General features: G+C 42.9%; 1 protein-coding gene across 2 annotated transcripts in view; it reads right to left on the bottom strand.

Moving 5' to 3' along the window:
* The window catches only part of PDHA1 (pyruvate dehydrogenase E1 subunit alpha 1), a 42811-nt gene extending 21573 nt beyond the window's left edge, over window positions 1–21238 (bottom strand). Inside the window, exons 1-7 of one of the 2 annotated variants that reach the window (XM_089683902.1) lie at window positions 21026–21238; window positions 19113–19127; window positions 17911–17979; window positions 11431–11604; window positions 11136–11262; window positions 4227–4318; window positions 3941–4033 (exon numbers count right to left, since the gene is read on the bottom strand). In XM_089683902.1, the coding sequence (XP_089540028.1) occupies window positions 3941–4033; window positions 4227–4318; window positions 11136–11262; window positions 11431–11604; window positions 17911–17979; window positions 19113–19127; window positions 21026–21088 (633 nt within the window). In that variant the 5' untranslated portion in view covers window positions 21089–21238. The remainder of the gene's footprint in view (window positions 1–3940; window positions 4034–4226; window positions 4319–11135; window positions 11263–11430; window positions 11605–17910; window positions 17980–19112; window positions 19128–21025) is intronic. The other variant, XM_089683903.1, reaches the window with a different exon arrangement.
* Between the last annotated feature and the right edge of the window lie 2151 nt (window positions 21239–23389).

Genomic DNA, 23389 nt, shown 5'->3' with positions numbered 1-23389 from the left:
CCTGTGGTGACCGGCGGCGCGCTAGTCAGCCGACCTGCAGATGTCATGATTCAGTGCTGAAGGGATCAGTCATCAGATTTAGGCCAGTAATGTTCAGCCTAAATCGGATGATAGATCCCTGCCCTATCAGAGAACTTCCTGTACCTGTGTTTACATTTACACAGGTACAGGAAAAGAGGAAATCTTCTCTCTCTGGGCACCTTCACTGCCCTGTCACCAGTGTCATCAGTACAGTGTACAGCTTTTTCTCTGATCACTGTATTAGTGTCGCTGGCAAGTTCAAATAGCGTCAGTTAGCGCCCCTCCCAGATAGGGTCAGATTGCCTATCACTACATCAGTCACCACATTTAACCTCTTGATTGCCAGGAACACGCTCACATACGCAATAAACCTCCATTGCTAGTATAGTGTCTGAATGGATCGATATCTGATCAGATCAGCACTATACCAGCATTCACATTAATATAGTTTCCCTAAAAACGCAGCATTAGCGAGATCAGCCTTGGCACCTACCAGCAACTGCGTTTAGCCCCTACGCTTACCCCCCCTTCTCCCCCAGCAAGCGCAGTGTCAGTAGATCACTGTCACTTTATATAATGCACACAAAACCGCAGTGTTCGCAGAATCAAGCCTGATCTCTGTTACCAATTGAAGGCAAATTTTTCTGTAGCGTTTCAAGCAGTCCCTGACAGCCAGGTGCTCTTTTTCCCGTGAGTCGCACTAGGTACCTATAAATATAGTGGCCAAAATGTCCAAGCAAAGGTACACTAGTGAAGAGGTCTACAGGATTCTGAGCATGTCAGGTGAGAGCGAAGTGAAAAAAAATCACTGACAGAATCAGGCTCAGAATACAAATCTATAGACAGCAGCGGCACCCTTACAGATAGCTCAGACGATGGAGAAGAGGTCCCTGCTAAGGTCAAGCATACCCAATCCAGTTCCCAGGTTGCTGAGATGTTACAATCACATGATGATTCTCATACGCAGAAAAGTGCCAGTACTAGTGCCGCTCTACCTTTTGGTGAACTGGTGAGCACCAGTGGCCTAGTACATCCTGGTGTTTCAAATACCAGCACTGCAGTATCACTTGGTGACGTGGCGAGTCCTATAAGTGCAGGACAGCTGGTGAGGTGACTAGCACAAGTAGTGTCCCGCAGCCACCAAGAATTCGCACACAGGCCCGTAGAGACCCTAGTGCCCTTCCAGATGTGCTTGCAAATCCTGATTGGCAGCCCACAAATTCTGCAGCACCCGTACTTCCCCCATTCACTGCCCAACCCGGAATTCAGTTGGAAACCGCAAATTTTTTTTAATTTTTTGGAGCTGTTTTTTACGGAAGATCTGTATGCATTGATTGTAGATCAAAGCAATTTATATGCACAACAGTTTATCGCTGCCAACACAAAATCAAACCTTGCCAGATCATTTGTATGGAAACCTATTACAGGTTCTGAATTTAAAGTTTTTTTGGGCCTAACCCTCAACATAGGCATTACTAAAAAAAACGAATTGTGGTTGTATTGGTCCACAGACCTGATTCACCATATGCCCGTGTTCTTTGCTACCATGGCCAGGCATAGATATGAGAATATAATGCGATTTATGCATATCAATGACAATTCAGTCTGCCATCCTCAGGGTAACCCTGAATTTGACCGGATCCACAAAATTTGGCCCCTCGTAAACCACCTTAACCAAAAATTTGCAGATATCTATACTCCCCAGAAAAACATCTGTGTTGATGAGTCCCTCATTCATTTTTCTGGCCGACTTGCATTCATACAATTACTCCCCAGCAAGCGTGCCAGATATGGGGTCAAGATGTAGAAGACCTGTGAGACTGCAACAGGCTATACATATAAGTTTCAGATTTACGAGGGAAAAGATAGTCACGTGGAGCCCCCCCGGATGCCCAGACTACATGGGGAGCAGTGGCAAGATAGTTTGGGACTTGGTGTCATCCTTTTTCCATATGGGGTACCACTTAAACGTGGAAATGTTTTTTATTCAAGCGTGCCACTATTTAGACATTTGTACAATTTTGGAATTGGCGCATATGGCACCGTGTGACCCAATAGCCGGGATTTCCCCTCAACAGCTTATAAATACTCATCTTAGAAAGGGGGAAAAAGCCTGCTTGAGAAATTGCTCGCAGTGAAGTGGAAGGACAAACGGGATGTTTTCGTCCTGTCTTCTATTCCCGCAGACACAACCATCCAAATTGCCACAGGAGCTGGTGTTGAGAAGCCCCTCTGTGTTCATGGCTATAACCTACCAGATGATGAAGCCGTACTTAGTTTCCCGAAAAGGCAGATGCTGGTACAAAAAACTATCTATTTATTTTGATTGGCTCTATAGAACGCTTTTGTGCTTTACAAAGCAACTGGACATAGTGGATCCTTCCTAAAATTCTAGGAATAGATCACAGCCCTTTTTCATCCGGAAGGTGCTATGGCCCAAACCCGCAACCCAGATGCAGTTAGCTGGCTGCATGAGAGGCATTTTCCTGATGCCATTCCTGGTACCCCAACCCAAAGGACACCCCAAAAAAGATGTCATGTCTGTAGCAGACATGGAATTAACTGTGACACACACTTTTTTTGTCCCTCTTGTCCTGGCCAACCTGGTCTCTGCCTCAAGGACTGCTTCTGTCGCTACCACACACTAGTGGAGTATTAGTATAGGGTACAGCACAGTTCAGGGCACATATTTGCACAGGGTATTGAAAGATGTTAGGTAGTCAGGAAGTGGCTATCACATTTTGAGACACCCTAACATCTGTTTGTTACAGTTAAAAAATAAAGTTAAAAAAAAATAACAAAAAAAAAGTTAAAAAATACCCCCACCCCCACGTTATTTCTACTCGTCAAATGCGAGCAGGTGAGTGGAAATTTTGAGGCCTGATACAGAATATTACATGTACTTTTTCATATATACCCGATTACGATAAATACTAATAGCATTTTTCATGTAACAAAATGTCAATAAAATGCATATATTTCCTTAAAATATTACTAAACCTATGACCCTGCATTCACTATATCTGGTCTCCCACAGTACAAAGAGCATGGAAATCCAATTCTTTCAGTAAATATAAACTGCTAAATACCTTTTCTCATCAGTAGTATATAGCAGTCTTGTGACATCTATCAGTGTCCAGTTGAGCACTGGTAAGAAGTTTACATTCTGCTCTGACTGTCCCCTGAGGCTGCATAACCCAACCCTCTGTCTGGACAGTGCCGATTGGGCCTGTGCTGATCACATACACCCTCCCAAAGAAAAAAATAATCTCTAGCAATACACACTAAAATGAGCATGTGCACAGTGACACCTAGACCACTGTACTATCAGCAGATGGATTGGGGACAGTAGAAGAGGAAGATCAGAGAAGACAGGATTAAACAGCCTTTTTACACAATGCAGTGGATTAACCCCTTAGGTTCCACAGTGAGTATAACAAACATGCTTTACTGCATATACAGACTGATTCTACGGTTGTGGGTTTAGTAACACTTTAAGGGTTGGTTCACATCATGAATCGCATACGAACACACTGTACGTTCTTGTGAGATTCAATTGTGATCTGAGTGCAATGTGATTTCAGCCCACTAATTTGAATGGGCTGAAATCATGCTGGACTGCAGCAAAAGTAGTACACGCACTGATTTACAAAGCGCAGAGACACTGCATTGCATAGAACTCCTGTATGATGCAATCTGGTGCAGACAAATGCACTGCGTTTGTGACCTGCGTTTGGGGAGTCGTTAACATTGCACTGACATCCACACTGTAGATCGAACGTGCAGTGCATTTTGAACACAGTGTGGGAGATGCACACAGAACGCGGGTTTCCCACATGGTGTTCTGGTTTGAACTGGCCTTAACAGAGTATGTTTTTGTATTTTCTAATACCCACATCACTTCATTCACTATTCTTACCTGATTAGCAGCTCCATCACCATATAAGGACAAACAGATTTCATCCTTTCCAAAATATTTACAGGCCAATGCTATCCCTGCCCCAAGAGGGACCTGAAAGTAAACACAGTTTAACCAGATCAGTTGACTCATACCAAAAAATATAAAAAACAGGTGTATGGGGATCCATGTCCCACTGCTTTGTTCCTTTGGCCAATCCTGAGGTACAATCAACTAGTGCTGACTAAATGGGAGGTAATGCTAGTAAATTACTAATGGGCAGACATAACGATAAAAGGCCACATACCTGAGCTCCCACAATGCCATTCCCTCCATAGAAGTTCTTGGCATACATGTGCATTGAGCCACCTTTTCCTTTGGCACAACCACCTCTTCTTCCTATCACAGGAGGATAACCAGTAAATAATTTGTAGTATACAGTAAGATAAGTTTTTCTAAGTAATAGATGTTCCTAAACCTGATAGAGAGCAAATATTGCGTGGTATACCATATTTTTAACATCTTCATCAAAGCAGTTTTTCAAAGCCTGCCTCAAAGCTGAAGACCGGGTACAGATGAAAAAGCATCAATGTAAAGTGAAATTTCCATGGAAAAATTGTGGCATTTGCTGCACAAATGTAGGTTTGCAGGACAGATGAAGAGAGTTACATGTTTGCACTCTTTTTTCTGACCTACAATGGTGTTGCAAATGACACAAATATGAAAACCTCATCTGTCCTGCAAGATTATATATATATATATATATATACACATACACACACACATATACATATATACACACATATACATACATACATATACACATATACACATACACACCGTGTTCCAAATTATGCAAATGATATTTTTCTCATTTACCTAAATAATTGATGTAAATAACAGTCAGCATAATTCTCATGTTATCAACTATTAAGAGTATAATTCACATTTTATTGAACAAACCTCCTAATGATAACAGGATTTTTTTTAAACATAAAAAACTTCCAATGCACTGTTCCAAATTATTACGCACTGTAAGTTTCAAAACACTTTATAGGTTGTAAAGAACTGAAAATTGTCATTTGTTGTGTTTGCAGCATATTTACTGAAATCAAAAGCTATTTCAATCAAACTTTTAACAACATTTTAACTTTTTAAACATTTTAACAGGTCACGTTACATTTTACATAGGACCCCTTATTTGATAGCAGCTTCACAAGTCTTGCATCCATTGAACTTGTGAGTTTTTGGACAGTTTCTGCTTGAATTTGTTTGCAAGATGTCAGAATAGCGTCCCAGAGCTGCTGTTTGGATGTAAACTGCCTCCCACCCTCATAGATCTTTTGCTTGAGGATGCTCCAAAGGTTCTCAATAGGATTGAGGTCAGGGGAGGATGGAGGCCACACCATGACTTTCTCTACTTTTATCCCCATAACAGCCATTGATGCAGAGGTATTCTTTGCAGCATGAGATGGTGCATTGTCATGCATGAAGATGATTTTATTACGGAAAGCATAGTTCTTCCTTCTGTACCAGGGAAGAAAGTGGTCAGTCATAAACTCCACATACTTTGCAGAGGTCATCTTTACACCTTCGGGGACCCTAAAGGGGCCGACCAGCTCTGTTCCCATGACTCTGGCCCAAAACATGACTCCACCACCGCCTTGCTGACGTCGCAACCTTGTTGGAACAGGGTGGCCGTCCACCAACCATCCACTACTCTATCTATCTGGACCATCCAGGGTTGCACGGCACTCATCAGTGAACAGGACTGTTTGAAAATTAGTCTTCATGTATTTTTCTGCCCAATGCAGCCATTTCTGCTTGTGAGCATTGGTTAGTGGTGGCCGGATAGAAGGTTTATGCACAGTTGCAAGACTCTGGAGGACTCTACACCTTGATGTCCGTGGGACTCCAGAGGCACCAGCAGCTTCAAATATCTGTTTGCTGCTTTGTAATGGTATTGTAGCAGCTGCTCTCTTGATCCAATGCATGGATCTGGCAGAAATTTTCCTCAATATGCCTTTATCTGCACGAACCCATCTGTGCTCTGAATCAGCCACAAATCTCTTAATAGTGCAATGATCACGCTTAAGTTTTCGTGAAATATCTAATGTTTTCATACCTCATCCAAGGCATTGAACTATTTCACTCTTTTCGGCAGCAGAGACATCCTTTTTCTTCCCCATATTGCTTGAAAATGGCGCTCTGCTTAATAATGTGGAACACCCTCCTTTAGTAGTTTTTTCTTAAATTGGTCTCACCGGCCAATCTAATTATCACAGGTGTCCGAGATTGTTTTCAGTGATCAAAAGAGCCCTGACACACAATGCCATCCATGAGTTAATCTGAAAAACAACATATTTCACCTTTGTGACACTTAAATAGAATTTGCATAATAATTTGGAACGTGGTGTGTATGTATGTATATATATATATATATATATATATATATATATATATCTATCTATCTTTAATTCCTGGTGGGTTTTTTTTTTTTTAACACCGTGATGTTATCTTCCTCCAGGTGGATCCTAAAGTTAGCAGAGAGCAGCGCCATATATATATATATATATATATATATATATATATATATATCTCAATCACATTATATATATGGTGCCATTCTTTGCAGCTTCATCCTGTGAGGACAGGGCATGAAGCCTTGATACTCTGGCTTTATAGGAAATGGGTTGAATTTAACTGGGTACCATTTAATCCGGAAGTGGAAGGGTGTTGCAATGCTGGATTAGTGAACATGCACTGGACAATAGAGTATAACAGCCACATATGCTTTTTATGTTGGGAGAATAACAAGCAGAGGTCATTGATTTATTTTACTTTTGTCCACATTGGAAATGTACTTTAATGCAATAATAATATTATTGCTATAATTGCAGCCAAGTCTTCCAAGTAAAGACACAAGGAGGAGAAAGCTTCTGAAATCAACAAATGGCAGCTTTTTCGGTTTACTTTTAATTGCAATAAAATGTTTAGTTAACCGCTTAAGGACCACCCTATAGCAGATATACTGCTACAGGGCGGCACCTGTGTGCAAAATCACGTATATATACGTGATTTTGCAATCCTCAGTAGGGGGCGTGTGTCCTACCCGCACCGCCATTCGCAGCCGTGGATGTGAATTATCAGGTCCCGGCCGGTAATTAACCGCCAGCGCCCGGTGATTACCGAGCATCTCCGACGGGGAGGAAGATAATCTTCCTCACTGTCAGCTCGAGCACACTGCTAGGGATGACTGTGCAGAGTACAGTGAGCTTACAGTGAAGAACACACACCCCGCCCCCTAGTAAAAAACACTCCCAGCACACAGTTAACCCTTTGATCACCCCTCACATTAACCCCTTTCTGCCCAGTGCCAATAGTACAGTGTCAGTGCTTTTTTTTTATATTAGCAATGATCACTGTATTGGTGTCACTGGAGATGTCAGTGACACCAAATTAGTTCCCCCCCATTGTCAGAATGTCCGCTGCAGTCCCGCTAAAAGTCACTGATTGCTGCCATTACTAGTAGAAAAATAAAAAATCCCATTATCTATACCGCCATTTGTAAACGCTATAACTTTCACGTAAACCAATTAATTTACATGCATTGGGATTTTTTTTTAGCAAAGACATGTCGCAGAATACATTTTGGCTTAAATTTATGGCGAAATTTGATTTTTTTACTGGACATGTTTAACAGCAATATTGTTTTTTTTTCTCAAAATTGTCGGTCTTTTTTGCTTATAGCACAAAAAATAAAAACCGCACAGGCGATCAAATACCACCGAAAGAAAGCTCAATTTGTGGGGAAAAAAAACGAAACAAATTTCATTTGGGTGCAAAGTTGCATGACCAAGCAATTGTCAGTTAAAGAAACGCAGCGCCGTAACACAAAAAATGGCCTTGTCATGAAGGGGGTAAATCCTTAGGAGGGCAAGTGGTTGAAGATAAAATCCAAAAAAACATAAATCATGCATGCAGTAATAAATTATTAAAGAACTATCATTACGGTTTTTTTACACTGTTCTGCCGCTCCCCCATCACAGCACAAAATACATGTAGCACTTTGTCCCATGTTGTTAGGTGCATCCTAGGTTATGAGGTTCAACCTGCCACCCACAGTAGGAAAAATCCAGCAGCAACTAGGAAGCAGACAGACCAATTGTAATGGCAGCATGTTTCACCACAGAGCACTTTTTTGAGACAAGAGAAATGCGGGGAGGGGAGAGTAGATGGGGCATGTCCGCCCGCAGTCGCTTTCTCTCTGAAAAATGCTCTGAGCTGAAAGAAGCTGCCGTTACAATTAGTCTGTCTACTTCCAAGCTGTTGCTGGATTTGTGGAGTGGGAGGGTTGGACCTCATAACTAGACTTAGGAAGGACTAAGCAACATGGGTCAAAGTGGTACATTTACTCTGTCCCATGAAAAATAGAACAGTGTAAAAAAAAAAAAAAAACTGTGAAGATCGTTTTTAATTACATATACTTTTATGCAACTAGTTTAAACGTGGAACTAAAGGCACTAATACTTACCTCTGCTCCAATAGTCTGATGCCTGTGGGGGTCACTCACCAGCATTTGCTTCCTGGCTTCCGTGGGAGTCATTCATCCCGTGCATGCGCAGCTCTGTTTACATTCTGGGGAGGATTGGAAACAGGCAGGTTAGTGTATTTTATTGCAGAAAAGACATTGCTTGTCTCTCGCACAATAAATAGCCTGCCTGTTCCCATTTATTTTATTTTCTGAGTTCTGTTCCGCTTCAACTAATAGTGTGCATTTTGTTTGTTTTTTTCCTAGCCAAACACACTGACACTAAATAAATAAATCCTTTTTTCTTATTATTTTGAGCCAGTTTTCATTTGATATATAAAACAAAAAAAAAAAAAAACACAAGAGATATCTATTACAAATTCTCACCAAATAAATGTCCAATTTGTCCAGAAAATTCAAGGTATATTTTGCCTGGAAAAACTAAATAGTTCTGATAACATGTAGTTATACTAAACAGTGTTCAGGCAAGATTTGTTTTACCTGCAGCCATGAAGGGGATAATCACAGGTGGTATGGGGGAAAAAAAACAAAACAGAATACCTTTAGTAGTAGTGCACTGAAATGAAAATTCTGGTGCCAAAACTGAAATTTCAGGATGCACTGGCCAAAAACCGAAATGGGACAGGTTTTAAAAATGTATATATTTTTTATATATAATTGGATTACATTCAGCTTTCTATTTAACCCCTTCACGTCTAAGGGTAAAACAAATCTTAATGCCTAAGAACAATTTTGCAACGTTCACATGTTAGTAAAACTGTACATATCATATCAACTACTTTGTACATCCAGGTGAATTATACCTTGTTTTTTTTAGGACAAATTGGGGTTTCATTTGGTGGTAAATGGTAATGGATATCTCCTGATTTTTATTATAAAAGGAAAACTGGTCCAAAACAGTAAAACAAAATATTTTTTTAATTTAGCTGTGTGCTTCTTGTTACTACCATAACCTACCTCCATAGAACAACCCAAAATAAGTTTTCCAGCGCTTGACAATTGCAGAGATACCATATATGTGTATGTTATTTGTTGTTTGCACCGGTAGTACAGCCCAGAAACAATAGTGCTCATTTTGTTTTTTGTTTACCTAAAAACACACTGACACTAACCCTGGCACTGAACTAGATCAAACCTTGATCTAGGTATTTTTTCTTTATTTTTTAATATTTATCTTTTTTCTGAACAAACATTTGTTTCCCCTCTATGCCAGGAATTAGAGAGATACAATGTATCTCTCTCCTACATTCATAGAGAGAAAAAAAAAACCAAGGGGGCCACGATATACAGTGACTGATCGCTGTGAAAGCCAATCAGAGGCTGTCATAGCGATCATGTGACCCGGAATTGGGAGTACCGATCGTTCGAACGGGACCCGCGGCTCTCAGCGACACCCCGGTCTTTGTACTGGGAACGCGCTGTGCTCCCAGCACAAAGACAGGTACGCAAATATGCGGCCCCACGAAATGAGCCCAGTTCTGTGAAGTTGCATATTTGTGACGTCGGCGTCAAGGGGTTAAATTCATGAATTAAAAATTACAAATAAAAGTAGAAATTATAATTTTTTTGTGGTCTTACATTGTGCAAAAAATGAAAAAGAAAACCCAGTGGTGATCACACACCAAAGAAAGCACTATTTGTGGCAACAAAATTACGAATTTCATTTGTGTACAGTATTGCATGATTGCGCAATTGTCAGTTACAGTACCACAGCTCCATATAGCAAAATAGAGCCTGCTCATGATGGGGTAAATCTTCCGGAGGTCAAGTGGCCAGATTAGAGGAAACACAAAAAAATGCAGCACAGTGATAAGCCGAGTAAATAGAAAACCAACATGTCATGCTTTCAAACTGCGCACGCTCGTGGAATGGCGCTAAACTATGGTACTAAAAAGTCTCCATGGGTGACGCTTTACAGCTTACCAGTTTAAAGTTACAGAGGAAGTCTTGTGGTAGAATTATTGTACTCACTCGGACGTTCACAGCGATACCTCACGTGTGTTTGAACATTGTTTACATATGTGGGCGTGGGGAGTAAAATTTAAAAAAAAAAAAATATTTTATTACTTTTTTTAATTGTCCCTTTAAATCTTATTTTTCTTTAAGCACTTTTATTCCTATCAAATCCCTTGTGATAGAAATAAGCAGTGACAGATCCTCTTTAAGGACAGGGTCAATAAGACAATAAGACCCCCCATCTCTCCTCTACAACGTAAAGCATTAAATTAAAAAAAAAACCCACAAAAAAGGCCTTGCTTACACAGTGTAAGAACCAGATGTGACATAGTGACGTAAGAGGAATGGAGGCCATCTATCCTTCAATGATCTCTATGCACAGCCGCCAAGACTGTTGGATGGGTTTTCGGGCTTAGCAATCGCCCAGGTAAGCCTGAGAACCAACGGAGCGCTTGCGGGGGGTGTCACTTATCGCTGCTTCAATAGTGATCTAGCTGCGAATCCGCAGCTCAGACCACTTTTATTGTAAAGGGAATCGCAGCTGAAAAAAATAATACCACGGCTATTTTCGGCACCTGTATCAGCTCCTATTTCTATTTTCATATTGGCCGATAGCGGTATTTTTGGCCAACAAAATTTGGTGCATCCCTACTGCAAAGCAATTAAGATGCTGTGCTTTATATACCAATAAGGCTCTTCTGTACATACCTGTCAGCTCAGCCAGGATCTCTTTCACTGACACCCCGCGGGTATAGGTATATCCGTGAGCTCGATAGGCTGTGATTAGGTGATCAGTGGCATTAATGGATGCCTCCAGGCCAACACAACAAGCTTCCTGTAGAGAGAAGAGTTTTATATTCACAAAAGGAGAATATTGTCTAGTAGTCTTTCTAGGAATAAAGTGGTTCAGAATATGTTGAATCTCATACTTCTCAGAGGAGCTGTTCCTGAGATCTTCTAGCAGCAGCTCCTCTGAAAAGGAGATCATTTAGCAGCATCTTACCTGACCATCGTATAGATGGCAAAACCCACGGATGATTTTTTGCTTGTACAGCTGATCTGATTTGAGCTCCATACGCCGGATGGTCTGCATAGTCCTGTAATACTGCAGGCCCTGCTCCCTAGTTAAAACAGCCGTAGTTGGCGGAGCTTCTTCTAACCGATGAACATCACATTTCTAACAAAAAAAAAAAAGGCATGTTATTCTCTACTGCTTGCGCACAAATACACCAATTGCAGACTCAGTCATGACACTGAAAGCTGAAAATTTGGTTCACAAAGGAAATCTTTTTTTGCCAAAAGGATAATAATAAAAAAAAAAAAAACTTTATAAAATTTAAAAAAACAAAAAGCAAAACAATATTTTATATATATATATATATATATATATATATATATATATATATATACACACACACATATACACACACACACTATATTGCCAGTCTTCGTCCGTAGGGTTTAATAATGAGTTTGCCCACCCTTGAAGATTTCCACATATTGTGAAGTGGAAGGATCATTGGTTTTCAAAATGTTTTACAAATAAATATCTGAAAAGTGTGGTGTGCATTTGTATTCAGCCCCCTTTACTCTGATACCCCTAAATAAAATCCAGTGGAACCAATTGCCTTCAGAAGTCACCTAACTAGTAAATGGAGTCCACCTGGGTGTAATTTAATCTCAGCATAAATACAGCTGTTCTGTGAAGCCCTAAGAGGTTTGTTAGAGAACATTAGTAAATAAAAAAGCATCATGAAGGCTAAGGAAAACACCAGAAAGGTCAAGGATAAAGTTGTGGAAAAGTTTAAAGCAGGATTAGGTTATAAAGAAATATCCCAAGCTTTGAAGATCTCACAGAGCACTGTTCAATCCATCATCTGAAAATGGAAAATATGGCACAACTGCAAACCTACCAAGACATGGCTGTCCACCTAAACTGGCAGGCCGGAAAGGAGGGCATTAATAAGAGAAGCAGCCAAGAGGCCCATGGGAACTCTGGAGAAGCTGCAGAGATCTACAGCTCAGGTGGGAGAATCTGTCCACAGGACAACAATTAGTCGTGCACTCCACAAATCTGGCCTTTATGAAGAGTGGCAAGAAGAAAGCCATTGTTGAAAGAAAGCCATAAGAAGTCCCATTTGCAGTTTGTGAGAAACCATGTGAGTGACACAGCAAACATGTGGAAGAAGGTGTTCTGTTCAGCTGAGACCAAAATTTAACTATTTGACCTAAAAGCAAAACGCCATGTGTGGCGGAAAACGAACACTGCACATCACCCTGAACACACCATCCCCACAGTGAAATGTGGTGGTGGCAGCATCATGTTGTGGGGATGCTTTTCTTCAGCAGGGACAGGGAACCTGGTCAGAGTTGATGGGAAGATGGATAGAGCCAAATACAGGGCAATCTTAGAAGAGTCTGCAAAAGACTTGAGACTAGGGTGGAGGTTCATCTTCCAGCAGGACAAAGACCCCAAAACATAAAGCCAGAGCTACAATGAAATGGTCTAGATCAAAGCATATTCATGCGTTAGAATGACCCAGTCAAAGTTCAGATCTAAATCCAATTGAGAATCCATGGCAAGACTTGAAAATTGCTGTTCACAGACGCTCTCCATCCAATCTGACAGAGCTTGAGCTATTTTGCAAAGAATGGGCAAAGATTTCACTCTCTAGATGTGCAAAGCTGGTAGAGACATACCCAAAAAGACTTGCAGCTATAATTGCACCGAAAGGTGGTTCTGCAAAGTATTGACTCAGGAGGTTGAATACAAATGCACGCCACACTTTTCACATAATTGTAAAAAATGTTAAAAACCATTTATCATTCAATTCACAATTACGTGTCACTTTGTGTTGCTCTAACACATATAATACATTTACGTTTTTGGTCGGAACATGAAAAAATGTGGAAAATTTCAAGGGGTATGCATACTTTTTCAAGGCACTGTATAACAACTTCAACTCTTCTGGGAATGCTGTCCACAGGGTTTAGGAGTGTGTCTATGGGAATGTTTGACCATTCTTCCAGAAGCACATTTGTGAGGTCAGACACTGATGTCGGACAAGAAGGCCTGGCTCGCAGTCTCCGCTCTAATTTTTCCCAAAGGAGTTCTATTAGGTTGAGGTCAGGACTTTATGGACCTTGCTATGTGCACAGTTCGGAGCATGAAATTGTCCAAAATGTCTTGGTATGCTGATGCCTTTTAAGAGTTCTCTTCACTGGAAATAAGGGGCTAAGTCAAACCCCTAAAAAACCCCACGCCATAATCCCCCACCACCAAACTTAACATTTGGCACAATGCAGTCTGGCAAGTACCGTTCTCCTGGCAACCACCAAGCCCAGGCACGTCCATCTGATTGCCAGACAAAGAAGCGTTATTCATCACTCCAGAGACCACGTCTCCACTGTTCTCGAGTCCAGTGGCGGCGTGCTTTACCACTGCATCCAACGCTTTGCATTGGACTTGGTGATGTAGGGCTTGGATGCAGCTGCTTCCGCCATGGAAGCCCATTCCATGAAACTCTCTACACACTGTTGATGAGCCAATCTGAAGGCCACATGAAGTTTGCAGGTCTTTAGCTATTCATTCTGCAGACCATTGGCGACTGCTGCGCACTATGCACTTCAACATGTGCTGACCCCGCTCTGTCATTTTACATGGCCTACTCTTTTGTGGCTGAGTTGCTATTATTCCCAGTTGCTTCCACTTTGTTATAGAACTAACAGTTGACCGTGGAATATTTAGTAGCAAGCAAATTTCAGGGATGGACTTATTGCACAGGTGGCAACCTATCACGCTACAGTGCTTGAATTCACTGAGCTCCTGAGAACGACCCATTCTTCCACAAATGTTTGCAGAAGCAGTCTGCATGCCTAGGTGGTCATGGAGGTGATTATACACACACATTTATTTAGGGGTTAAACAAAAAAATTGGAAGCGCTACATGATTTGCAGGTGTCTTCACGGGACTGAGACTGAGCTTTGCAGTCACTTTTGCAGCAGTTGTTTTCTTATTCCAGGTCACAATCCTGCACAATGTCCTTTTGTATTTCAGTCAGTTGACCATGTTGCCCACGCTTATGCTTATCAGGCGACGTTTTCCTGCAAAATGTATGTGTCGTCATAACTTTTGATACTGTACCTCGTGACATGGCAAATCATTTTCAAACTTCAGGCACAGAAGCACCAGCTAAGCGGCACCAACAATTTGAAGCTCAATAAGCTCTGACATGACTCCATATTACTAGCAGTGCACACAGTGAAGGACAAGAGTGTGGCTTCCCACCTGTTAGCTAGGTGTCTCAGCACAGGACGAAAGCAAAAGCACATTACATCACCTCTGCTTTCAACATGAAACATGTCATCACTTTCACACCTGCAAATCATGTAGCGTCCTTATTTTTTGTCTAACCCCTGTACATAGCTCTGGTTACCCTATTTTCCCACCCCATACCTTTCTATAAAAGCGTAACTCGATATGCACATTCTATAAGGTGCAGCAATAATTACACTGGCAGTGGCTCATTGTAGTGCTGCTAGGAAGGAATGCCTGATCACAAGTCTGGCTGAAAAGAATTGCAGGTCCTTTTATATACTAAAATCCACCCAATATGGTGTTTTGAGCTGTTGGCAAATGGTGGTTTAAAGTTATTTCAAACCCTACCTCCTGATAATCAGAAAGATGGGTTACTGTAACGAGAGGGAGTGGTAGTAGCTCACAGAAAAGGAAGGTTGGCCCTGGGTTTGTGCACCCAAACAAACAGATTTGCCAAGTTGGGTGAAGATGTGGGGGTGGCAAGCTCAGGGGTGGCAGCCCTGGAATTCCCTGCTATCCCTAACAGCCGGGAAGGCATACCATCTGGAATGGGTGGTGAGGATAATGCAGGAAGGCCTAGACAGCTGGTGGTAGTAGGGATTCTATAATCAGAAGGACTAATAGAATATTTTGTCGCCAGGATCGCCTCAACCGAATGTTTTGTTGTCTCCTTGTTGCAAGGGTTCGGCATGTGGTGGACTGGGTTGATAAATTACTGGGAGGGGCTGGGCATGACCCAGCTGGCTTGGTCCATGTTGGAACCAATGGCAGAATACATGGAAGGTGGAGGCTCCTTAAGAATCAATTTAAAGAACTAGGCTGCAAGTTGAAGGGAAGGACCTCCAAGGTGATATTCTCTGAAATATTACCTGTGCCATGCACAGCTCAGGAAAGACAGGAGAAGATTAGAGAATTCAATGCATGGCTGAAGTCCTGGTGTAAGAGGGAAGGATTTGGGTTTCTACAGCACCGGGCTGACTTTTCATTGGGGTGCAACCTATATGCTAGAGATAGTTTACACCTAAATGGAAGGGGGTTTGCTGTGCTGGGGGAGAGGTTTATGGGAAGGATGAAGGAATATTTAACCCCTTGGTGTTAAGCTATCATCATTTAAGCATTACAAAGAGTATAACAGAATATGCAAAAAGGAAATAAAGGCAGCGAAAATTGAAAACGAATGACAGATTGCAAAAGATAGCAGGACCAACTCCAAAAAAACTCTTCAAATATATTAATAGTAAAAAGGTCCGGTCCGAGCATGTAGGCCCTTGACAAGTCTAGAGTGGGTGGCTGGGGGCAAAGAGAAGGCAAATGTATTAAATATCTTCTTCAGCTCTGTGTATACAAAGGAGCATGGGGGAGCTCTTCTCCATAATGGGCATGGTATTGACACAGCTACAGATGATCCACATTGGCTCACAATTGATATGATCCAAAAATATTTAGACAGAATAAAGGTGAATAAAGCACCTGGACCGGATGGCATACACCCACGGGTCCTTAAAGAATTGAGCTCTGTCATTTCAAAGCCAGCGTTTCTCATTTTTAGGAACTCTTTAATGACTGGCATAGTACCACTGGATTGGCGTAAGGCCAATGTGGTGCCTATATTTAAAAAGGGATCAAAATCTTTACCAAGTCATTATAGACCTGTTAGTTTAACTTCTATAGTTGGGAAGATAATGGACAGTTTAATAAAAGACCACATAGATGAGTTCTTGCTGGAATAAAATATTTTAAGCAACAGACAGCATGGATTCATGAAAGACAGAAGTTGTCAGACAAATCTTATATCTTTTTATGAGTAGGTGAGCAAAACCTTGGACAGAGGGGTGGCTGTGGATATGATATACTTGGATTTTGCAAAAGCGTTTGACACAATTCCCCACACACGGCTAATGTGTAAGGTAAAGGCTACGGGTTTTGAAAAATCTGTATGTAAATGGATAGAAAACTGGCTAACATACGGTATTCAAAGAGTAGTGGTTAATGATTCATACTCTGAATGGTCTAGGGTTGTCAGTGGTGTACCCCAAGGTTCAGTGTTGGGACCCTTACTTTTTAATATATTTATAAACAGCATAGGTTCTGGGATTAAAAATCCCATTTCAGTCTTTGCAGATGACACCAAGCTGCGCAGTGGAATAACGTCCTTACAGGATGTCTTCAACTTACAAGCCGACCTCAATGCACTGTTTAATGGGGCAACTGTGTGGCAAATGAGGTTTTATGTTGATAAATGTAAGGTTCTGCACTTGGGGGTTAAGAATATGCATGTATCATACATACTAGGGGGAGTACAACTGGGGGAATCAATGGTGGAGAAGGATCTGGGAGTTCTGGTAGATCACAAGCTTAATAATGGCATGCAATGCCAAGCTGCGGTTTCTAAAGCGAGCAAAATCCTCTCTTCTATTAAAAGAGGTATAGACTCCAGAGGTAAGAGAGATATCATATTACCCCTGTACAAATCATTAGTAAGACCTCATCTGGAATATGCAGTTCAGTTTTGGGCACCAATTCACAAAAAGAACATTGAGGAACTAGAGAAAGTACAGAGAAGCACAACCAAACTGACAAGAGGCATGGAGGAGCTCAGCTATGAGGAAAGATTAGAGGAACTGCATTTATTCTCTCTTGAGAAGAGGAGATTAAGGGGGGATATGATCAACATGTATACATACATCAGTGGTTCATATAGTGAACTCGGTGTAGAGCTATTCACCCTGAGGTCATCACAAAGGACAAGGGGGCACTCTTTATGTCTGGAGGAAAAGAAATGTAATCTCCAAACAAAGAAAGGTTTCTTCACACTAAGAGCTGTAAAAATGTGGAATAGACTCCCTCAAGAGTTGGTTCTGGCCAGCTTAGTGCATTGCTTTAAAAAGGCCTGGATTCTTTCTTAGATACACAGAATATAACTGGATACTGACATTTATAGGTAAACTTGATCCAGGGAATATCAGATTACCTCTTGGGGGATCAGGAAGGAATTTTTTTCCCTGCAGGAGCAAATTGGATCATGCTTTGCTGGGTTTTGCCTTCCTCTGGATCAACTGTGGGTATAGTATTATAACTTTTTTTATTATTATTTTAATGGTTGAACTGGGTGGACTTTTGTTTTTTTTCTGCCAGACTAACTATGTAACTATATATGTAACTACCTTAATGTCAAATGTTGCTTCAGTTGCAAAGTCAGCATAGTTGCGGGATGCCACCATAACACGGACAGCCTGAAAAAGAAAATAAAAATACATTGTTAATTGACATGGACAGAGAGAGCACACACACCAACTTTGCAAGTCACTAAATTCAGATAACTGCTATTTAAAATAAAGCAAGAATGAGGCAACACCTGGAATTTGTTACACAATTGATGAGTTGTGCAGCCATTAATATAGAAATGGTTGAGAAGGGATGAGGAAACACACAGAAGGCTGTAGCTGTGGAGACATGCACAACAAAACAATTCAGCTGAAGGCAAAGTGTAAAGAAAATATCCCCAAAAATATTTGTTGGGGAGATCCACCTTCATTACCTGACATCAGGGCAGAAATTGAAGGGAAATTCTACATTTTGTTGTCATAAGAACATGAGAGGAGGGACAACTGTCTATGGTGGAATGTCCTCTCAGTTTGAGGAAATTTCCACTCACTTCTTGAACATCTCTGGGAGAGGAAGCTAGAGGAACAACTCTCCAAAATCAATAAAAACCTATTGTTCAGCAGCAGCAAAGACAACACCATACAGGAAATCTCCTTTTAGAAATACTAATTGCCTGGCTAGCATTTCCAGGACATTGACCCGCAACAAGTATGGAGATCAAAAAGTGGGCGCGCAGAATTAACATACTTGTTCTAGGCCAATGTCTCAAAAATATGGAGGCTACTGGATCTTCATGGCAGCCAAAAAACTAGTATTTTCAAAAAGGGAGGTCAGACATGGCTGTCTACACACTTCCTCAGTAGAGGTTTCTTTTAAAGTGAACCTGTCAAGCCTTTTAAACATTTAAAGCTGAACTCCTGGAATTCAGCCACTTTGTAAAATGCACTGAATTACTAGAGGGTTAAACCCAAAGAGGTGCATGCCACCTCGGGGGCTTCTCCAATTTAAAAGTGACAATTTTACTGAGTGCCGGGAGCATAAATATCGCTATGCTTTCGGTACTCCGATATTGATATGCAGCATGCCCATCTCTTTCTCATCCTTCACAATAACAGAGCACTTTGTAATCTGTAAATCCGCTCACCAGGCCTCAATAAACTATTTGGTAAATAAAGAACAGAGTCCACCAATGTTTTTTTGTGAATGAAATGATCAGATCTGCACAGACATACATAGGATGAAAAGCTCAAGTGTTCCTTACCTCACCAGTAGTCCCCTTTAACATCAGCAAGCCCAACACATAGAAAAAAAGAAACATCAACTCACCAAAGAGGGCAAAAAAGTGGCTATTCTCTCAGTTAAGCTACCACTAAAAATTCTTAGACACCTAAGTCCCATAGTAATCATATACCGCATATCATGAGTCTAAGAACAGACTTGTTGCTATGAACAACACCTCCATGTATACTTTCTTCTAGTTTATACACATGAATCCAGATGGGTGCTAAATATTGAAGAGTCGCAGGTCTGCAGTAAGCAGCATAGATAAGTGATGGAGTCCTACTTTACCCTCTGACCCCAACCATGGGATGCCACACTAACGTCCTGCTAGCAGGCACTGGGATCTCACAGCACTAATACCCAGAGAATGAAAACTACTAATCTGCTGAAGTGACCCCGTCATGGGAGGAGTATTAGGACTCCAATTTCTGGCACCCTAAAAATGAATGTTGTTTGGCTGTATCTACATTTTAGTTGCACCCAGAACATGCATGGCTGTGAGAATCACATATCACTATACGTCTTCCAGTCAGCGACTCAAAAAGCACAGAAGCCCATGCATCACATAAGAGCCAGGCAACTAGCATCTTCACAGAGAAGGTGGCCAATGGGAGCCTCCTGATAGGGCCAAAAGATAGCCGATTCTTCGAGGGAGTTTTTACTTTCTATAGATTGGGTCGGAACCTCTGTGACTCTACCTGGGAGATTTCAACTCACTTCCTGTGTGGTCAACATGAATCACTTCTTATCGAAGGGTTGGAAACTTTTCTTTATGTTGCTGCGTCCTAGTTAGAATGATTTCCCTCACTTCCTGTGTGTGCTTATTGAGGCAGAAATGAAAAGAAATCTCCCCAGCAGGGACCCAGACATGAAAATTAGAGGATTACACCCTTCCCACTGTATCCAAAACTAAGAGACAAGGAGCTGGCCTTTGTCGTACATATTTTACTAAATGGAGATAAAGGACTTACTTGCTAAAGTGGCCCCCTGTTTAGCCATCTGCCATGGGCACCTGCCACCAGTATATTCCCCTACCATGGCTACCTCCAATGTTCCTGCCACGGCCGCACTCCCCGCGCACCCAGCTGCCACGGCCGCACTCCCCGCGCACCCAGCTGCCACGGCCGCACTCCCCGCGCACCCAGCTGCCACGGCCGCACTCCCCGCGCACCCAGCTGCCACGGCCGCACTCCCCGTGCACCCAGCTGCCACAGCACGCACTCCCCGCTGCCACGGCCGCACTCACCGCGCACCCAGCTGCCACGGCCGCACTCACCGCGCACCCAGCTGCCACGGCCGCACTCCCCACTGCCACAGCCGCACTCTCCACTGTCACAGCCGCACTCCTTGTGCACCCAGCTGCCACTGCCGCACTCCCCACTGCCACACTCCCAGCTGCCACTGCCGCATTCTCCGTGCACCCAGCTGCCATGGCCAAACACCCAGCTGCCACGGCTGCACTCCCTGTGCACCCAGCTGCCACTGCCGCACTCCCCACGCACCCAGCTGCCACAGCCGCACTCCCCACGCACCCAGCTGCCACAGCCGCATTCCCCGTGCACGCAGCTGCCACGGCTGCGCTTCATGAATGGTCCTGTAGTCTTCTGAGACCTGTCACGTGTCCCAAAAGACTACAGGGAGGGAGGACAGCGCCGCTCGGACCGGAAGGGGAAGTGGGAACCTGTCAATTTCGGGTACCCGCTCCCCAAAGGTGCCAATCCTTAATGGGGAGCAGTCCTTAAAGTGGTACTTCCCCTTTTGGGTGGAGCTCCTCTTTAATGTGTTCGGTGTTAAATGGATGAGGCGGCAACCCCACCCACACCTCAGCCTGTCCCCATATTCTCCTTCCACTTGTCTTGTACCCCACCCCCGCCTGTCCCCCACACCACTCACAGTGACAGGCTTGTGAGCCGAGCCCTGCAGCACCCGGGAGATCAGTGACAGCATCTTTTGCATGGGCGGCCGGTCAGAAGGGTATCCGGGTCACTCTCCAGGCCGGGATTCCAATGCGGTGACACGGACGACCTCGAACCTGAACGGCCGCCTGTAACCTTCCCTGAGCTTCACTAGAGTCGGGCGCGTTCCTGACGTCACATACACCTCCCTGTCCACGAAAGAGAATGAGGCAGCCAGCTGCTTGCGTGCGCGCTCCCGAGTACAGCTACTAGCCGATAGCGCACAGAGCGCATGCGTGTTCTATTCGTAGCGTAGTTCACTTTCGCGCATCGGGCCAACACGCCGGTCAAATTACACAAACCAGCCAGGCCAAACCCGTTCGCTGTAACCGCAGTGCCACTCTACTGCTCTCTGTAGGAGAAAGGGAATCCAAAAACAGGTGGTTAAAGCAACCCCTGCAGTAGCAGAGCCAAGTACTAGAATACGTTATTTTATTAGTCCAGCAGGTGCCCAGTGAATGCTTCACACTCTTGCAGAGCTCTGCTGCCTTCCGACACTTCCAGGTGTGTCAGAGTGCACCCCCATACGAGGAGCCTCACACCAGCCTTTACATCAGTACCAGGGGTGGACTGACCATTCGGGCACTGAGGGCCCAGGGTCAGTAGGGGGCCTCATGAGATGCCCCTAGTACCTTTCATTGGCTTTTTTGAGTGTGGGTGAGGACACGGGCCCCATGATCCCCTATTGCCCGGGGGCCCCATGAGTTGTCAGTCTGCCCCTGATCACTACACAACACAGTGAGGTTGGCAGAAGGAACCACTGCGGTCAGGAGGGAAAACACTACCTGACACACCTGGAAGTGTAGGCTAGGAATGGCATCCTACTTCTGTAAGAGCAAAAAAGCATTTACTGCCCATTGTTACAATTATACAGGTTACTCCTACAGTGAGCGTCTGCCAGAGAATTGCTATGTGAAGGTTACCTAATAAATGAAATCCGTTATCGGAGCCCTTGACCATTATACCCAGCCTTCTACAAGACTTCGCTCAATATAACTTGTTATCCAACCTACAAATAAATACAGATCTCAACATCATATGCTCTTAATATATCCCTGCGTAAAACTGGTGGTTGAATGCAGAACGTTACCCATTTCTTTGGCAACCCAAGTCTATTACCTACCTTAGCATTCAGCTCCCGTCCCATTTAACAGACTTTTAATCTTTGAATTACCTTCCCATACTTAGAGATATCCAATGGGACTTACAATCCTGGAACAAAGGCCTCTTCTCTTGGTTTGGTAGGGCGGTTATCATCAAGATGAACGTCCTTCCACGCTTACTATATGTCATGAAGGCAATACCGATTCTGCTTCCAAAGGCTTTTTTTGTCTGCATACCGGAGAGCTTGCACTCTTTTCACATGGGGCTCCAATCGTCCTAGAATTAGCTACCATGTATTAACACCAGGGGCGGACTGACCATTTGGAAACTCAGGCACTGCCCGAGGGCCCGGGGTCAGTAGGGGGCCCCATGAGATGCCCCTGGTACCTTTTTCATAGGCTTTTTTGAGTTTGGGCAAGGACACAGGGGCCCCATGATCCCCTATTGCCTGGGGGCCCCATGAGTTGTCAGTCCGCCCCTGATTAACACCTAAACTGAAAGGTGGAATAGGTCTACCCAACCTTTACAAATACCATCTAGCCTGTCATAACAAGATTAGTCGACTGAAACGTTCACGACCAATCAAAAGCTTGGGTCCAGGTAGAAAATTCTGTTGCTACTACACCCCTCCACTTGACACCTTGGCTGGCCGCTCGACATGTCCCCCAAGTGTATAAAACCCATCCTTTTGCCTGCCAATCTCTAAGAGGAGACAGATCTGTGACAGCCCCCCGACTTCTTCATCTCCTTGAGTTTTCCTGTTATTCTACCAGGCTCTGTGCGGTGAGCTGTTTTTTCAGGGCACACTACTGAAGGCCACGTACCAGCCCTGAGAGGAGGAGATATGCTTGTCTTGGAGTATCTTTTATTACAAGCCTTTTTGATCTTAGTTCTGGTGAGTGCATAGTGGTGAAGGATTTCACTGATGTTTCTTTAGCACATTTAGATGTCACTTCACTCTACCTAGGACTGCGGTTCATATAAATTGTGGGAGCAGCCATCTATTTCACTGAGCACTTTTTTACTGTTTGTGCACTGGATATCATTGCATCAAGGACTTTCATTTATTTGGACTGTTTGTTTTGTCACCATTATTAATGATTGCACGTATTATATTATATTTCTTGCATATCTAATGTCTTGATATGTAGAAACATTTATTGACTATTGTATCATATTACATTTCACCTTTATTCGC

The sequence above is a fragment of the Staurois parvus genome, unplaced genomic scaffold, assembly GCF_062004578.1.
Source record: "Staurois parvus isolate SC_StPar_1 unplaced genomic scaffold, SC_StPar_1.0 ptg000327l, whole genome shotgun sequence".
Classification (NCBI taxonomy): Eukaryota; Metazoa; Chordata; class Amphibia; order Anura; family Ranidae; genus Staurois; species Staurois parvus.
The sequence above is the reverse complement of the archived record's forward strand: the minus strand, read 5'-3'. Positions and strand labels throughout refer to the sequence as shown.